The sequence below is a fragment of the Castor canadensis genome, chromosome 14 (assembly GCF_047511655.1).
Source record: "Castor canadensis chromosome 14, mCasCan1.hap1v2, whole genome shotgun sequence".
In the NCBI taxonomy this organism is placed as follows: domain Eukaryota; kingdom Metazoa; phylum Chordata; class Mammalia; order Rodentia; family Castoridae; genus Castor; species Castor canadensis.
In genome coordinates, this window is record NC_133399.1 from 13,892,970 (window position 1) to 13,911,659 (window position 18,690).

General features: G+C 39.5%; 1 protein-coding gene and 1 non-coding gene across 2 annotated transcripts; one reads left to right on the plus strand and one right to left on the minus strand.

Annotated features, from left to right (window-relative positions):
- The first annotated feature begins 729 nt into the window (after window positions 1–729).
- LOC141417009 (U6 spliceosomal RNA) lies at window positions 730–831 on the plus strand. The gene has a single exon (XR_012441643.1). It is a non-coding gene; the product is annotated as a U6 spliceosomal RNA (small nuclear RNA).
- Window positions 832–3,136: 2,305 nt separating this feature from the next.
- On the minus strand, window positions 3,137–17,776 carry LOC141410493 (uncharacterized). The gene is made up of 3 exons (XM_074053811.1): window positions 15,306–17,776; window positions 15,057–15,117; window positions 3,137–14,432 (listed from the first exon to the last, which is right to left on the minus strand). Exons 1-3 carry the CDS (start codon window positions 15,337–15,339, stop codon window positions 12,938–12,940), a joined length of 1,590 nt encoding a protein of 529 aa, XP_073909912.1. The 5' UTR covers window positions 15,340–17,776; the 3' UTR covers window positions 3,137–12,937.
- Window positions 17,777–18,690: the final 914 nt, after the last annotated feature.

The following is an 18,690-nucleotide window of genomic DNA, read 5'->3' on the forward strand; positions in this document are numbered from 1 at the left end:
TGGCTCTTCAATGCTATGTAATCTTGGATGATTTATACAACTGTTAAGTCTCAGAATTCCCTGTCAAATGAGGAAGGAGTGATTCTATCTTTTGTCATCCTCGTGAGGTTATAATGAAAGAAACACAAAGCATAGTATGACTTCTGCAATGGGCTTCTCTGAGTTCCCCAGTGGTGACTGAAAGTGTTCCCCACTTCCTCCCACTTCATGTGCCCCAGGATGTTTTTACTGCCTAAGTGACAGAGAAAGACTGAATTCATGCTTCAGGACAAATGATGTGTAGTTTGCTATGGAAACACAAAAATTGCTATTTTAAACTAATTGTATATTCCATTCAGTGAGATCAACCTTAAGTCTCTCTTCATGGAGAAACAGGTGAGCTTAAGCCTGTATGACCATGACATAAATTTCATCCTGGGCTCCACAATCATTGTCCCTATACAGCAGAGATTTCCTTGGTGGCCCATGTAATGTGTCATTGTCATACAGCACACAGTATCTCACCGTGGGACTTGTTTACTTGAACCAACCCTGAAGACACCTCTGTCTACCAGAATTCAAGGTTCACACTTGAAGTGTCAAGGATTTCTCACGTGTTTTCTAGGAACTTGCTTACTGGTGTTCATAACTTCTATTGCACAGATCTGGGTAATGTTGCTGATTTAGGGTATAAACATAAAAGCAAGCCTAGGAGATCTAGGAAGGATGATGTCAAAATGCTGCAGAAGTGTTCTCTTCAGCAGAACATATGCTAAAATTGGAATGATTCAGAGATGAGCATGGCCCCTGTGCAAGGAGGACATGTAATTTAGTGAAGCGTTCCATATGTGAGAAAAGTACTAAACAATGCAGGTATCTGCCTATAAACGTGTCTATTTCCAATACTGTGACAAAAGGAACACCAGATAACAGTCCTTGCACAGAATATCAATGAACAAGCTTAATGACAATCAGCAAAAAGCAATAGAAAAGTGTCTGTTCACATCAGTGTATCAGGGTGGCTAATAGAGTGGGGAGAAATTCAAGGGCATGGCAATCAAATGTTATACATGACATAGGACTGGGTTATTGACCACCCTCATTCTCACTCTAGAGATGACCTGCTTTCAGCCTATTGGAAGTGTATTACTTTTTTTTCTTTTGGTGGGACTAGTGTTTGAACTCAGCTTGTGCTTGTAAAACAGGTGCTCTACACTTTGAGCCACACCTCCAGTCCATTTTGCTCTGGTTATTTTGGGGGTGAGGGGGTCTCTCAAATTATTTGCCTGGGCTGGCTTGAACTATGACACTCCTGATCTCAGCCTCCCAAGTAGCTAGGATTACAGGCATGATCCATGGGTGCCTGGATGTGTAATCCTTTCTTAATAGACTTTACTGTCACTTTCACTGGAAAATGATTGGATTGTCATTTAAATAAACCAGTCATATTTGTGTCTTTTAGACAACAGAGAACATGTTGATTATAGTTTGAATGATAGGTCTGCATGACATTGAGGCATAATCAATTTAATCTGCAAGCACAGTCTGATTATTTTGGATGTAAGGAAATCTTTCAGTTTTTAAATGTATACTGAACTTTAAAAAGCCACACAAACCTATAGGCATGCAAATAATGATATTTACACTGGGTAGCAGAGCACTGTACCAACCAGGATAAATTTTTTAAAATCTCTATAACTATTTCCTTAGAATATCAGCTAATATATAATCAACACAACTTCAATGAGTTGTAAATACATAAATAATCAGTACATACATTATTATAGTTGCTAATTTTTTGGCAGTATTGATGTTTGAACTCAGGGTCATGCATTCTACTTCTTGAACCATGCCTCCAGTCCTGTACTTGCAAATTTTAAGCCAAAATTCAGAAATCCAATTTTCAGAGTGATGGGTTTATTTATTTATATTTACTTTGTAGTGCTGGGGGTCAAATCCAGGGCCTTGTGCACACTGAGCTACATTGCCAGCTCATCTTGATGGAATCTTGTATAGTTAATAGTATTCAGCCTTTCGTTCTAGATATAGTTAGATACCTTATAAGACAGAGAATAAGTGGATTTTCAGGCAAACATACACCTTTTTCAAATGTTGAGCTTAAGGTAAGAGGCAGTGGTTCATCTGTAATCCTAGCTACTCAGGAGGAGAAGATCAGAGGGAATCATGGTTCAAAGCCAGCCCTGAGTAAATAGATCGCCAGAACCTATCTTGAAAATAAGCAACACATAAAAGGGTTGGTGAAGTGGTTCAAGTGGTAGAGTGCCTGCCAGCAAGTGTGAGGCCCAGAGTTCAAACCCCAGTACCACAAAACAAACAAACAAAAAAACCGATCTTGTGTTAGGACATAAGAAAACTTTTAATTTCAAAGCAAAAGTATTATATAGATAGAAATGCTAAAAATCACAAATCTTAGGAAAGGAATAGCTGTTCAAATCTGATTTTTTTCTCATTTTTTATTACGATACATTAACAGTACAAGGAGGTTTCATTGTGATAATTCTATACATGAGTACAGTGTACTTTGAACAAGTTCATAATATTCCCATAACCCTCCTCTCTCCATCCCCTTTCCCAAATAGTATTTGGTGGGTTTCATTATTCCACCTCTACATGAATGTATATATACACATGTACATATATATATATGTGTGTGTGTGTGTTTATAAGTACTTTGATCATTTTTATACCCCCAGTCTTTCTCCCTTCCCCACTCTCTTCCTCCTGATTCCCCCGTCCCAGTCTCCCTTTTACACTCATGCTTCCTTCTCCCCATCATCATCATCGTCAGTTTTGTGTCTAGATTCCACACGAGTGAAAACATGACACTTGGCTCTTTGGGCTTGTCTTATCTCGCTCAACATAATGACCTCCAGGTCCATCCATTTTCCTGCTAATAGCATAATTTCATTCTTCTTTATGATTGAATAATACTCCATTGTGTATATGTACCACATTTTCTTTATCCACTCATTGATTGCTGGGTCTGGAAGCTGATTCTAAAACATGGCTATTGTGAAGACAGCTGCAATAAACATGAAAGCTGACTTATACTCTTATATGTTGATTTACAGTCCTTCAGATATATATCCAAATGGTATAGAGATCCAGTTGTAACTTTTTTTGTGTGGTGTTAGGGTTTTAAGTCAGGGCCTATACCTTGAGCCACACTCCACCAGCCCTACTTTTTTTGTGATTTTTTTTTTTGAGATAGGGTCTTTTGAATTGTATGACCAGGCTGGCTTTGAACCACGATCCCGATCTCTGCCTCTTGAGTAGCTAGGATTACAGGCATGAACCACTGGTGCCCAGCTGGTTGTAAATTTTTGATGAACTTCCATACTGATGTCCACAGTGGCTGCAATAATTTACATTCTCACCCACAGTGTTTGAGGGTTCTGTTTTTCCCTGCATCCTCACCAGCATTTCTTGATGTTTGTTTCTTAATGATAGCCATTCTGACTGGGGTGAGATGGAATCTCAGTGTGGTTTTGATTTGCATTTCCTTTACGGCTAAGGATGCTGAAAATTTATTCATGTGTTTATTAACCATTTGTACTTCTGAGAACTATCTAATTCATTTGCCGTTTATTAAATGGATTATTTGTTATTTTGGTGTTTAACTTTTTTTTTTAGCTCTTTGTATATTCTGGATACTAATCCTATATCTGATGTGCAGCTGGAGAAGATTTTCTCCCATTCTGTGGGGTTTGTATGTTCTTCATGCAAAGTATATTATTATATAGGTATATTGTTTCAACAATAAATCATAAAATTAATTAACAATACGTAGAATTAACTGATAATTTAAGAAATTAACATTTTTTCCTAAAATAGTACTTTGAGGGAATATAAAGCTTTTTTTCTTTTTTTTGGTGATACTGGGGTTTGAACTCAAGACTTCATGCTTGCTAGGCAGGCAGTCTACCACTTGAGCAACTCCATCAGTCCAGATTTCCATTTATGTATCAAAACATTTTATCAAGAAAATAATGCCAGATACTGGTGGCTTACATCTATAATCCTAGCTATGATCAAGGTCCGAGGCCCTGAGCAAATAGTTTAGGAGACTCTATCTCAAAATTACCCAACACACACAAAAAGGGCTGGCGGGTATGGTTCAAGTGGTAGAGTGACTGCCTAGCAAGCTCCAGGCCCTGAGTTCAAACCTTAGCACCGCCAAAGAAAATGTGTATGAAGCTGGGTGTCAGTGACTCACACTTGTATCCTAGCTACTTGGGAAGCTGAGATCAGGAGGATTGAGGTTTGAGGAAAGCCTGGGCAAATAGTTCATGAGACCCCCATCTCTAAAATAACCAGAGTAAAATAGACTAAAGGTGTGCCTCATGTGGAAGAGTGCCTACTTTGCAAGCATGAAGCCGAGTTCAAACCCCAGTCCTACAAAAAAAAAAGGAGATTAAGGGGGATATAGATCTATTTCAGCTATGTATGCATGCAATATTGTAAAATGCAGGGTAAAAATTTCCTAGTCAAGGACAAATGTGTGTTAAGACAGTGTTTATCATGACTGACAGGTGGTGGTTAATCTTCTTAATGACAATGGGGCTCAGCATGAGAAAACCTATCATAGGCCTCATACTACCCACCAACAAAAAATACCTTGATTACTCCATTCTTGGAAAAAATGTGTTTTCTAAAATGTAATTTCTATTGAGTTTTAAAAGGCCTCTTTGGAACACAGAATAAAAAGGGACTTGCTTACCTAAGTACCAGGAAACTAGTACACAGCATGCTGAATGGAGAAACTTACATGCATTTTAGGATCAGGAAGAACCCAAGGACACTCACTGCTGTTTCTGCTCTTTTCACACTGACCTGTAAGCTGTGCGTTGTGCTATAAGGCAAGAAGAAGAAAAAAACTGCATAAATATTGGAAAGAAGAGACAACATCACTACCTACAAATGATGAGCCAAGATGGAATATATGAGTCAGTGACAGAGAGGATGATGCTGCAAAGACAGTGTCAACTGGCAAGAATCACAGTGTTTCTCAGGGTTTTGCACCAGCAATCATCAAACAAATGCATCATTTAGGAGTCATGCATGGTGGTGCACATCTATAATCTCAGAACTTGGAAGGCAGAGACAGGAAGAACACGAGTTCTAGGCCAGTTTGGGCTACATAGTAAGACACATTCTGGATGTCAATGAAGTACTTACTTTTCCAGTAATATTTGAAAAATTATTTTCTTCAATTAAAACAACATAATGGTGCCAGGTGCCAATTATCCTAGCTACTCAGGAGGCAGAGATGAGGAGGATCATAGTTTGAAACCAGCCCCTGACAGATAGTTCTCGAGACCCTATCCTGAAAAATACACAACCAAAAAAGGGTTGGGGGAGTTACTCTAGTGGTAGAGAACCTGCCTAGCAAGTGTGAGGCCCTCAGTTCAAACCTCAGTAGCTCCAGAAAACAATATTGGAACAGACTGAATGAAGATGCACATAGAGTTCTCTTCTTGATGGCACACATTAAACAAGTTTGCAAAAAACATTATAAGGACATTCGTACAATGAGTGTGGCTCAAATAGTAGAGTGCCTGCCTAGGAAGCACAAAGCCCTGAATTCAAACTCCAGTGCTGCAAAAAACATTTTAAAAAGACAATCAGACCTGAATATATTTTTGAATAATGTATATGTTTTATTAAAATGTTATATTAATATTCATAAATTAAAATGTACGTACAACTAAATAAGTTTTTTTTAAGTATGTTAAAACTAGCTAAATCAACTTAAAAGTCTTTTAGGTTCCTCCACAGATACTGTGATGAGACCTAAGAGCAAAAATGTTTTGAGAGCTTTTTTTTTGCAGTGCTGCAGATCAAACCCAGGGCCTTGCTCATGCTAACTCAGTGCTCTACCACTGAGCTACATCCCCAGTCCCAAGAGCTATTCCTTTATGATTTGTGTTGCTATTAAGAATAACTTGCTTTTATGTAAAATATTTCCTTCCTCAGTGTCTATGTATCCCCAAATAATGCCAGCCTCTGTCCATTACCAGTTCCAAAGCCACACCCACATTTTTAGGTGTATGTTTTAATAACACCCCATTTTAGCTTTTCCCCTTTAATTCCTTAGTTTGCTTTGTGCCACTGTTACAGAAAACCTGACACTGGGAAATCTGTGAAAACCAGAAATTTATTTCCACACAGTACTGGAAGCTGGGAAGTCCCAGATCATGGCACCGGTACCTGGTGAAAGTCTTCTTGCTGTGTCCTGTCCTGACAGAAGACAGATGGACAAGAAAGAGCAAACTCACTTTTTGCAAGCCCTTTGTAGAGTGGGATCAACCAACTCGAGGGCACATGGCCCTCATGATCTAAACACACCCAAAGGCCCACTTACCTGGTAATGCACAACCTTCCCACCCAACCCTGTGAGGCAGGAAGCTGACCAGTAAATGCCACACTACACTCCCAGTCTCTGGCTTCTGATAGGTTCACCTGATGGGAGGAGCCAACAGGAAACCAGCCAGTAGGACGAGAGATGTCAGTGTCTTCATGCAGTTGCCTGGCAGCCTGCTGCCCTCTACTCCAGGCCACAGCTCTGGCTGAATCTGCATTACAGTATAAGGCGCAGGTCCTACTGGGTAGTGAACTCTCTTCCAACTGCTTTTGAAGGGCTAATGATGAACGTTTATCTGCTGTGGCTTGGGCTCATCATGGACTGCACCTCACATGGGCTATCTGAAATTTCATCTGTAATTTTCTAAGTAGCTCCTTCATTAACTGTTTCCTCACTGTAGTTTTTTATGTGCTACACATTTCTCCTCTGAGCCCTGCCTAAAATAGAAATCTAACTCGGGAGGCAGAGATCAGGATGATCCAGGTTTGAAGCCAGCCCGGGCTAACAGTTTGCAGGAACCTATCTCAAAAAAACCTTTCACAAAACAAGGTTGCTGGAGTGGCTTAAGGTGTAGCCCCTGTGTTCAAACTCCAGTATCATAGGGGGAAAAAATAGAAAGCTACTTGAGAATCAATGACAAGGGTGGGATGGAAAAGTGGAGGCTTTGAGGCCAATTCAAGTTCTACATGCAATGATATGGTTGAACTGAGCATGGTTGTACATGCCTGTAATTCGAGCACTTGGGAGACAGAAGCAGGAGGATCACAAGGGAGGCCAGCCTATGCCACATAGCAAAAAACCAAGTGAAGTAGCTCAGTAGTAGAGCTATGCCTACCTAGCACGTGCACAGCCCTGGGTTGGACCCCCTCGGTGCACATAAGAGTGTATGGTTAATATAAGACATGAGGCTGGATGGGTGTCTAGCTCAAGTTGTATATCGCATTACCAAGGGCATGAGAGCCTCACACATTATCCTCACCGTTCCAGGGCTTGGGAGCTTCCAGTGGTTGGTTAACTTGGTTCCAGTGAAGGCTGTCTTCATAGCTTTCCAGTGGGAAGCATTTTGCTATGTCCTCACAGGTGACACAATCTCACTCACTCTCCTCTCCTTAGGAGTCTAACCACACTGCGAGGACCCATCCTCATGCATTCAGGAATCCCTTCACTGTTACACCCCAACCCCAAATTCCACCAAGTTTCATTGTAGGGCTTTATTTTGAAGTATAAATTGAGGGGAGAGGGAGGGACAACACTCAGTACACAGGAAGGGGGGACAGAAGGAAGTTCACAAAAGGGACATTAATCTCTGCTAAGATTTGACTATCAGTTAGCACATGAGGGCAAAGTTCAGCGAATGAGAGATGTGACAATTTAGAATGCCAGACAGAAAGAACACTGAGGGAGTAGTTTACTTCCATGAAGGAACAAACCCTGTGACCCTGAGTTCCACATGGTCAATCATTTTAATTATGTAAACCAGGAAGGCAGTAGCAGTAAAATGTTTTACAAGTGCAATTTCAATGGAACTTACAATGGCAATTCTGCCACGATTGAAATTATGTCTTGGGCACCTTTCTTTCCCTACACTAAACGTTCAGTAACTGTTGGGGGCGGAAATGAGCACAACCAATGCTTGCAAAAATACGAGTCAGGGTCCAAGGATTGATCTTTCCTGGGAACTTCATTCAGGTAATTGTTTTTTAAACATTGTAAACTGTACTTTTTTGTATAACTGGCTTTGAACTCAGGGCCTTAGGCTTGCTAGGCAGGCACTCTACCACTTGAATCATTCTGCACCGTAGGTACAGTTCTTTAAAGGTAATCTAGTTTATGGGTAAGATACTCACGTGTATTAAAATTATGAAGGAACAATCAAGAAAGACTATCTAAAAGCTTAGACGGTTGAGAATGCTGTACAAGGTTCCACTCTAGCTAACAGCTCTGTGCCTAATTAGGACATCTAACTTAAAAGTTATTTTGGAACAACTGTTATCACCTAACAGCATGTGTGGTCACACCATCCAGAGGCACATACTTGCACATGATAAAGGGTTTATGGGGGGCTGGTTTTTCTCACCCATGGTCCCACTGCAGGAACCATCATCCTTATCGCCCCATCACTGACAGGTTGCCAGTCTTCATTGTGTACAATTGAGCTGCTCCCTTCTAACCATGATGCTAAAGAATTAAAATTACATCTGGGCACCAGCAGCTCACGCCTATAATCCTAGCTACTCAAGAGGCAGAGGTCAGGAGGATTGCGGTTGGAAGCTAGTCTGTGCAAAATAGTTTTTGAGACCCCATCTTGAAATAAAACCGTCACAGAAAAGGGTTGGTTGGTGGAGTGGCTCAAAGTGTAGGCCCTGAGTCTAAAGCACAGTACCTTTAAAATAAATAATAACATAAAAATACCTTTTGTTGTGGTGTTCAAAACAATTTTGTATAACTTTTTTTGTGAGAGGGGGGTTTGGATTCAGGGCCTTATGCTTGCTAGATAGGTGTTCTACTGTTTAAGCCGCTCAAGCCAGTCATTTCTTGTGTTGGGTATTTTCAAGATAGTGTCTTAAGAACGATTTGCCTAGGGCTGGTTTCGAACTCTGATCCTCATTTCTGCCTCCTGAGTAGCTAGGACAACAGGCGTTCAACACCAGGTGACCAGCTTGTGTAAATTTTTAAATTAACTTTGTCCACAGCTTTAAAAAGACTACATGTAAGAGATTCAAAAGAACTAAGGAATGGAGGATATATCGGGTAATAAGGTAAAAGGATGGGATAATTTATGCTATTTGGAATCTCTAAGGACTATTTTTTTTTAAGTTTGTGTTGTCATACTTCAACTGAGGAGTAATTTGGTGACACAGAATTTAATTCCATGTTTTTTCCCTGAACAACACCTAAGAACTTTTGATGTACTAATTTTGTAGTAGGAAATAAAACACTTCCATCAATGAAGAAACATGTTCAGTTTTTAAGTACATATGAAAATTTTTAAGCCACACACATAAAAATAATATTCACGATGGTTTCAAGAGCAATCAGCATAAATCTCAGGTCTACGTAACAATATTTTCCTGGAGTAGCAAGTAATGACACACTTCCAGTGAGATACACAGATATAATTAAATAAACATTACATAAATGGTTAGACATAGAAATTTCATAAGTTAAGAAATCCAACTTATTCTTATGCAGTAAGTATTCAGACACCAAATTTTTTACTCTGTAGAACAGAGAATGAGCATTTTACCAAACATATATTTTGTCAATATTTTCCTTAAGACATAAAAAATTTCCATCAGCCAGGCACTGGTGGCTCGTGCCTGTAATCCTAGCTATCTGGGTGGCTGTTATCAGATAGTGGCTCAAAACCAGTATGGACAGAACAGGTCACGAGAACCCACCCCAAAATAACCAGAGCAAACTAGATTGGCAGTGTGGCTCATGTGGTAAGAAAGCCTGCTTTGCAAGTGTGAAGCCCTGAGTTCAAACCCGTCAAGGGTTTGAACTTCAAGATGGAAGAAACAAAACATCCTTTTGTCAACTTCACAGGAAAAATAAATAGATTATAAAGTAGCAAGCCAGTGTGGTAGCACATCCCTGGAATCCCAGCATTCAGGAGACAGAGGCAGGAGGATCATGAATGTAAGAACACCCTGGTGACAAACTCCTTGTCTCAAAAGATAAAATCAAGCTGGAGACGTAGTAGCTCAGTGACAGAATACTTGCCTGATGCTCCAGATATCAACGTTGATCTCCAGCACCACAGAAAAAAAAAACTTAATATATAAAAAATTATATATCATATATATGCAATATTTATTGCATATATTTTAGACCATAATATATAATGTATACATAACATAGGTGGTATTTATTGTTTGTATTATTTTAGACCACAGATAAATTCTTAGAAAAATGTCAAATTCCCTATCTGGTACATGGATGTGGATGCTGGTGACTCAAATTAAGTTGTCAAGAAATGGAAATGGTATTCAAAGTCCTTACTTCCCTAAAATCATTTCCCAAGTGGGTTTCTAAACAAGCTCTACTAGACTTTTAAGAAGTAATTATAGCTTTTCAGGGCTAGATGGGCTCATCTGTCCTCCACAATGTCAGATAATCTGAAAAACATTAAAAAGGCTGGAGGCATAACTCATCTGGTAGAGCACTTACCTAGCAAGCATAAGGCCATGAGTTCAAATCCCAGTACTGCACCTCACTCCTACCCCCAAAAACTACCCAGCTAACAAAGAACATCACCCTGGCTGTTGCTGGGCTCGTTTTCCACATGCCACTCGCACTCCGTGAGGACCATCTGTTGAGCATCTGTAGAGCCTTTGTCAGTCTCACTCGTTTTGAGTGTACTACCATTTCTCCTCTGAACCTTGGCTAAATACTATTTAAGTCTAAAAGGCATGCACATAAATGTTATTTGAAGAAAACAAAAATAAAACAATAGGAAACCCATGTGAAAATTGTTCATTTGTTTAGGTCAAACCTCACACATGAGGACAACTAGGAAAAGCCAAAGAATTAACAAGAGCATTTTTAAATGGTTCATTAATCATTTTAAAACAACATAAACATTATACTGAATGGCAAATTAGGGACACTTCATTTCACTTGGGGTTCTAATGTAGTTCAAAATGAAAGGAAACAAACACATTACTGATTTGATTTCAAGACACCACCCATTAAACTCATACACTTTTGCATAAGCAAAATGTACACAATTAGGTCACTTTCAAGGTTTATTTTCAAGAGTGAAAATAAGAATTACACAGTCCACCTATGTACTGCAAGAACAAACCACAATATGTATTTGTACATTGTAAAACATTTCCTTTAGGGTGTGAATTTTCTGGAGCTTCCACTGAAATCATTTTTCATCAAGCTTTTCATATTACTTTTGTTTATAGTATTCTGCTACATAAGGAATGTTCACAGGACTTTGAAAATATTTGTAGGACTGACAACTTTCTTGTATGTTTCACATTCTTAAGTTTTAACTCGACCTACATTCCTACAGGTACACCCAAACACCTTGTTGTCACAGTTTATCTCTTTAACATGTCCTTTTTTATCTATGAATTGGTCAGTGGTGGCTATGGGTGTTTCCACATGCTTTATTTATATTGATGCGAGTACTCTCCACTACACCTTTTCCTAAGTGGCAGAAAGACTATGTGAACTTCAAGATACTAATACAAAGATTTCTTGACCAGGACTTCAACTGCTTAGTAGATAATAGAATTGACAAATAGGATTGCATCAAATTAAATAGCTTATGCACAGCAAAGAGAACAATGAATAGAATGAAGAGATGACACAAAATCCTTACGATCTTCCACAAGATTAATATCCATAATGTATAAAGAACTGAAAAACTGTTATCAATTAAAAACCAAATCAATAAATGGGCATATGAACTTAACAGACACTTCTCAAAGGAAGTACAAATGGCTGGGTGCTGGTGGCTCACACCCGTAATCCTGGCTACCTAGGAGGCAGAGATCAGGAGGATCGAGGTTCAAAGCCAGCAGGAGAAATAGGTTTGCAGGATGTTATCTGAAAAATGCCCAGCACAAGTAGCTCAAGTCTACTTGTCTAGCACCTGTCTAGTGTGAGTATACACCCAAATGTATCATTATTAGCAACTTTACAGATGCTCACATACCCATGTTTGTAATGTACTATTCATAATAGCCAAGAGCTGCTGGAGTGGTTCAAATGATAGAGTGCCTTCCTAGCAAGCGTGAAGCCCTGAGTTCAAGCCACAGTACCATCAGGGAAAAAAAAAGCATAGTAGCCAAGATATGGACTCAATCTAGGTGTCAGTCAGAACCCCACGAATGCATAGAGAAAATGTTGTATGGATGGTATATATAATCACAGCTACTTGAGAGATGAAGATTAGAGGATCATAGTTCTAGGCATTCCTGGGCAAAAAGCTAGCCAATCCATTTCAACAAGGTGGGTGTGGTGAGGCAAACCTGTATTCCCAGATACACAAGAGGCAGATAGGAAGACTGTGGTCCAAAACTGCTCAGGCAAAAATATCAGACCCTATCAGAAAAATAACTAAAGCAAAAAGGGTGGGGGATGTGCCTAGCAAGAATGAGGTCCTGAGTTCAAGCCCCAGAACCGACCTTCCCCCACAATAAAAAAAAATATGGTACATAACACAATGAAGTATTAAGCCCTATCATTTGCATGAAAATGGATGGAACTAGATGCCATCATGAAAGCAAAATAAAGACGGTCTATTAGAAAAGAGAAAGGGAAGGGGCAACAGAAGCTAATGGGGAGAATATGATCAAAGAACATTATATGCAGGTATGAAATTGTCACAATGAAACCCATTATTTTATAAAACTAATATGCCCTAGCAAAATTCTTTTTTATAAAACCTCATGTGATAATAAGACATTCTCACATTTTGTTTTCATGGCTTTCAATGAAGCTGGAATAATTAAAGGTTTATTACCACAGTGTTTACATACACGGGTCTTCTTTCCAGTGAGTTCATGTATTTGAGGAAACTATTTGAGAACATCTGAAGGCTTTGTCTCATTACTTACACACGTACGTTTTCTTCAGACTGTGAGTTTTTTCATGTTTTCTAAGGGAACTGCGATCACAGTAGGCTTTTCTACATTGTTTACACACATACGGTTTCTGTCCACTGTGAGTTTGTTCATGTCGTCGAATGTTACTCAAGGAACTAAAGGCTTTCCCACATTGCTTACACTCATAGGGTCTCTCTCCGGTATGAGTTCTTTTGTGCTTTTGAAAGGAACTAGAAGCACTGAAAGCTTTGCCACAAAGTTTACACAGATAGGGTTTCTCTCCTGTGTGAGTCCTTTCATGCAGCTGAAGGGAACCAGAATAAATGAAGGCTTTCCCACACTGCTTGCATTCATAGGGTTTCTCTCCAGTGTGAATCCGCTCATGTATCTGAACATAACTGGAACCATTGAAGGCTTTCCCACAGTGCTTACATTCATAGGGTTTCTCTCCAGTGTGAATCCTTTGATGTTTTAGAAGGGAATTGGAACCACTGAAGGCTTTCCCACATTGCTTACATATATAGGGTTTCTCTCCAGTGTGAATCCTTTCATGGTACCGAAGGGCACTAGAACCACTGAGGGCTTTCCCACACTGCTTACATACAAATGGTTTCTCTCCGCTGTGAGTTCTTGCATGTATTTGAATGTAACTGGAACAACTGAAGGTTTTTCCACATTGCTTACATTCAGGGTGTTTCTGTCCATTGTGAGTCCTTTCATGTCTGTAAAAGGAACTGTGACTATTGAAAACTTTCCCACATCGTGTACACACATAGGGATTATCTCCAGTGTGAGTTTTTTCATGTATTTGAAGAGTACTAGAACGAATGAAGGCTATCCCACATTGCTTACATACATAGGGTTTCTCTCCAGTGTGAATTCTTTCATGTATCTGAACAGAACTGGAAGATCTAAAGGCTTTCCCGCATTGCTTACACACGTAAGGTTTCTCTCCAGTGTGAATTCTTGCATGTATTTGAATGTAACTGCGCTTTCTGAAGCCTTGACCACACAGCTTGCATTGATGCCGTTTCTTACCAGGGTGAGACCTTTCATGATTCCGAAGAGACCTGAGGCACTTAAAAACTTTCCCACATTGTTTACACATGCAGGGTTTCTCTCCAGTGTGAATTCTTCCCTGTATTTGAAGAGCACTGGAATGACTGGGAGCACTGCCATATTGCTTGTGTTCATGATGTTTGTGTGTACTGGGAGTCCGTTGATGCTTCTGAAAGGATTGTGCACAACCGAAGGTTTTCTTAGGATCCTTATAATATTTATGTAGCTTCTCTCCATATTCCTGGTACTCATATGATTTTTGTCCAGTGACACCAATGAGAGGCATGTTTATGGATGGATGACCAATGAGGACTTCACACGCATGGCTTTTATGTGATTTTACTCCACAAGTTTTCTTCTTCACAATATAATCTGGAGAGAAGATTTCTCCACATTGACTACTCTCCTCATGTTCACAGAGTCTCTGTATCACTTGACTTCTGGAAAAAAAACAAGCAGAACAATACTAAGAGTTTATTTCTCAATGACTTGCTGGTAGAAATATTAGTTGGACTCCCTGTAAGATTTTCAGAAAATGAACGGGTTCCTGACTCTGCAAAAAGGTCCAAGAACAGCTATTATCAAAACAGTGATACTGCTATGCAATATTTCAATTAAGTAAACACTCAATGTCTGTATCACATTTAAACAGCATTGAGTATTCCTTCTGCAAAATGACTGGGATCAAAAGCATTTGGATTATAAAATATTGGTATATACATAATGTATATTATTGGATAGTAATACATAATGTGTATATTGGATCAGTCATCTAAACACAAAATCACTTTTATATCATATCATGCTCACAATATTTTGCATGGAATACATTTTCTGTACAATAAGCCATCATAAAGTACCATATGTGGCATCATGCTGGTTTTCCAGAAATATCCAATATAGGGGCATTTTGGATTTCAGACTTTCTCATTACAGATCCTAAACTGAATGCATATTTTTCTATTTGAAACTTGATTTATTAGTATCATTTGTTTGTTTTAAAATTTTCCTGTCACTTTCAGATTACTAAGGGACAATGCTTTCTCAGTGAAAGTAGAGATTACCGTAGATTTCTTCTGGCATTATTGTACTCATCTTCAACGTTCTGCCCTTCCTGGTTGTTTCCTAAAATGTAGATCCAGAAAAATCATTATGAATTATTACATTATACAAAACTAGTCAAGACTCTACCTTGATTCATAGTATACATGTTTGGTATAATCACCAAAATGTTCCCTTTCCATATTCCAAATCACTGATAAGCAAAAAAAACTTATTTGATTGACTGAGTAAGGTAATGGTGTCACCCTTACCTATAAAAGCCAGATTTCTGAAGGTTTCCATCATCACATCTCTATACAGTTTCTTCTGGGAAGGATCCAGCAAAGTCCACTCCTCCAGGGTGAAGTTCACAGCAACATCCTCAAAATCCACTGACTCCTAAGACATCACATGTATTTCCAGGAGGGTGAGACTCAAAGCACTGCTGACCTAAACTCATTTATTAAAAGTTCTTAAGTGGCTGGGGATGTAGTTCAGTGGCAGAGTGTTTGCCCAGCATGTGCAAAGTCCTGGGTCTGATCGCCAACATCATTTGGAAAAAAAAAATCACATAATGCCATGTTCTCCAAATGTGCACTCTTGTCTTGGTTGCCATACTTGGTTGCCGTACTCTTATTCTCCATATAGCAAGTCATATAGCCTGTCACACAGCAATTCTGATACTGAATTAGAAGTATTTGGTAAAGCAAAAGTAGAACAGTAATACCCATTGTCCTGCTAGATGACTCCAGTTTTTCTATGTGCACTGGGTCTGTAGTATCTACTAAGTCCTACTATTTGAAGCACAAAAGAGTTAGCATCAATTGTCCTGAGTCTATATATTGTTTTATAAATGTTTGAGTTCAATCTTATGTGGTATCTCAGAACTACTATTGGGATCAGTCTTACCAATCTGAGTGTAAAGAGAGGCTTAGTGTTCCTAACAGTTCCTGCCAAGTATATGCTATTTGTTTAACTTCTTTTGTCCCTCAGAATGTTTGCAATTTTCTGACATGCTCATCAGAGGGAACCTACCTGATCAAAGCCAAAATATAATCTGGATGATCAGCTAGTCTGATATATACAATTTAACACCTCTTGTCATATCTTGGGAATTTAGTGAATCCTAAGTAATTAAACCAACAGAAATATTTGGAAGCTTGTGCTCAGGTTCGTACAAACCAACTGTTATGGTCTGAATATGGAATGTTCCCACAGCCTCTTGTGATGAACACTTGGTTCCCAGTTGTGTTTCTGGAAACTTCAGGTGAGACCTAAGCTGGAGGAACCAGGTCATTGGAGGGATTTCTTGAGGAGGATCTTGTCTCTGACCCCTTCCTGCCCTTTTCTCTGCTTCCTGTCCACAACGAGGTAAAGTTCCTCCTCCACACACCTCTGCCAAGGTGATATTCTGCCTATGCACGTGGGGAAAAATGACAGAATGATCACTCCAAAACCATGAGCACAAGAAATCTTTCCCCCTTAAGTTGTTCTCTCAAGTATTTTGGTCACAACATCAAGAAAGCTAGCTAACACAGAAAACCGACACTATACAAGTGGGGTTGTCGCAGTGAGCAAATTTGACTGTGCGGTTCTTAAGCCTTTGGAACTGATTTGTGGGAGGAATTTGGAAGGTTGAAGATGTGGGCTAGAGAAGCCCTGTACTGCAGCAATGTGGACAGTGAAGGTCAGGGAGATTTCAGATGAGAACAAGGATTCCATTGGGAACTGATTACAGGTCATGCGTGTTACATTGTGCCAGAGAATCTGACATTTTCCCTGTCTTTAGACGTTATCACAGATTGTGTTTAAAGGTGACGGATAATCTGGTAGAAGAAATTTTAAGGCAGTTCAGCATGCAGGCTGTGACAGGGTTATTGATGGCTGCTTTTACTCAGGTTTACAGTGAGAATCGGGAGAAAAAGAAGAGCATAAAGACCTGAAGTTCTAAAGTTGATGAGAAAAGAAATGTGTCCAGGTGACGCTAAGGAAGATGCAATTTCTGAAGAGGCGAACGCCACAAAAAAGAAGCCAAGCAGTTTACACTGGGACAATAGGAAAGATGCTTTGAGGACATCTCAGGAATGTAGAAGGTCTGCCAATGAAAGCTACAGGTAACAAGTGGAGCCAGCCCAAGAGAGAAGTCATGTGCCCAAGGCCTTGGGAGCACACCTCATACCATCAGCGTCTCATGCTTAACAAGGAGGTACAAAATTTAGTTTTTGCCTGCTGGGCTTCAGTCCTGCTTTGGTCCAAATCTTTCCTTGCTCTTTTTTTGTTCCTTTGGGAATGACAACATTTACTGTGCCAGTGTATATTAAGTGTAACTTGCTTTTGACTTTACAGGGAGTCACAGTTTGCCTTAACTCTTAGAAGAGACTTTGAATTTGAACTTTTATTATTATTATTTTTTGGCCATACTGGTACCACTTGAGCCACACCTCCGACCCTGAATTTGGACTCCTGACCAATGCTGGAACTGTTAAGACTTGGGGGACTCTAGGAGATGGACTAAATGCATTTTGTATTATGAGAGACCATGAGGCAGAATGCTACCATTCAAATATGAAATAACTCCCACGGGCTCATGTGCTGTATGCTTAGTCCCCAGAAAACTGTGTCATTTGGGGAGGTTTAGGAGGTAGAACCAAGCTGGAGGAAGCAGGTCAGTGGGGGCAGGTCCTCAGTGCCATCTTGTCCTTGACCCTTCCTGACCCAGCACAGAAGGCCATGCAACTGTAGAATCAACCTTCTAAAACAACGAGCCCAAATGTAAAAATAAAGTAAATAAATAACATCTAAGTTTGAAGACTATAGCAAACAAACAAGCAAGAAGTTATGCATAAATGGAGGATCTGTTTATACACTCCAATGCTTTTCCTGTAATATGAATGACTGCAATCTGCAGACTGCTCGTTCTTCCCTAATGTCCACAGAACATATTGTGTTTTATACCTGGAAACGTACTGTTTTTTTTTTTTTTACAGCACTGAAAAGCACCCTTGAAAAAGCTCACCAACACAGTGGCCACTGGAACTGAGGAGGAAATAATTTGGTTCCTTTCTCAGATACTAGCGGTTATAAAATATAGCGGGACAGAGAAAGTATCCACAAAATTTTTTCTTCCTAATCCTTTACTACTTTTTTTTTTGCAGTACCGGGGTCTGAACTCAGGGCCTAAACCTTGAGCCACTCCACCAGCACAATTTTTCAAGATAGGGTCTCGAGAACCATTTGCCCGGGCTGACTTTGAACCTCAATCCTCCTGCCTCCTGAGTAGCTAGGATTACAGGAGTGTACTACCACCACCCAGCTACTACTCACTTACTGAAAGTCCAAAGGGAGCAAAACTGAAAGAACAGTGCTTAGTGAGGAATCACACATGGTTAACATAGGAAAAGTAACCAAAGAATCAGGACGGTGGTCACCTATAGGCAAGAATGGGATGAGTCAGGCGGGGAACCACTTACTGATGACCCTGTTATGTAGCTTAATGAGAATTCCAAGAATATTATTATTGTTATTACTACTAAATCTTACAACAAATTTTTTATTCTTTTCTTATTATACCCTGTTTTTTATTCTTTTCTCATTATACCCTATGTTGGATAATTTTAACAAAAAATTAATTTTGAGAAAGGATATCCTAATTTCTAT

Bases quoted from the DNA above. Each gene is read 5' to 3' on its own strand.
- LOC141410493 (XM_074053811.1), bottom strand. From the start codon at position 15,339: ATGATGGAAACCTTCAGAAATCTGGCTTTTATAG. The intron at 15,118-15,305 runs GTAAGGGTGACA...TCTACATTTTAG, and splicing joins CAGAAATCTGGCTTTTATAG to GAAACAACCAGGAAGGGCAG. The intron at 14,433-15,056 runs GTAATCTCTACT...TTTTTTTTCCAG, and splicing joins AATGCCAGAAGAAATCTACG to AAGTCAAGTGATACAGAGAC.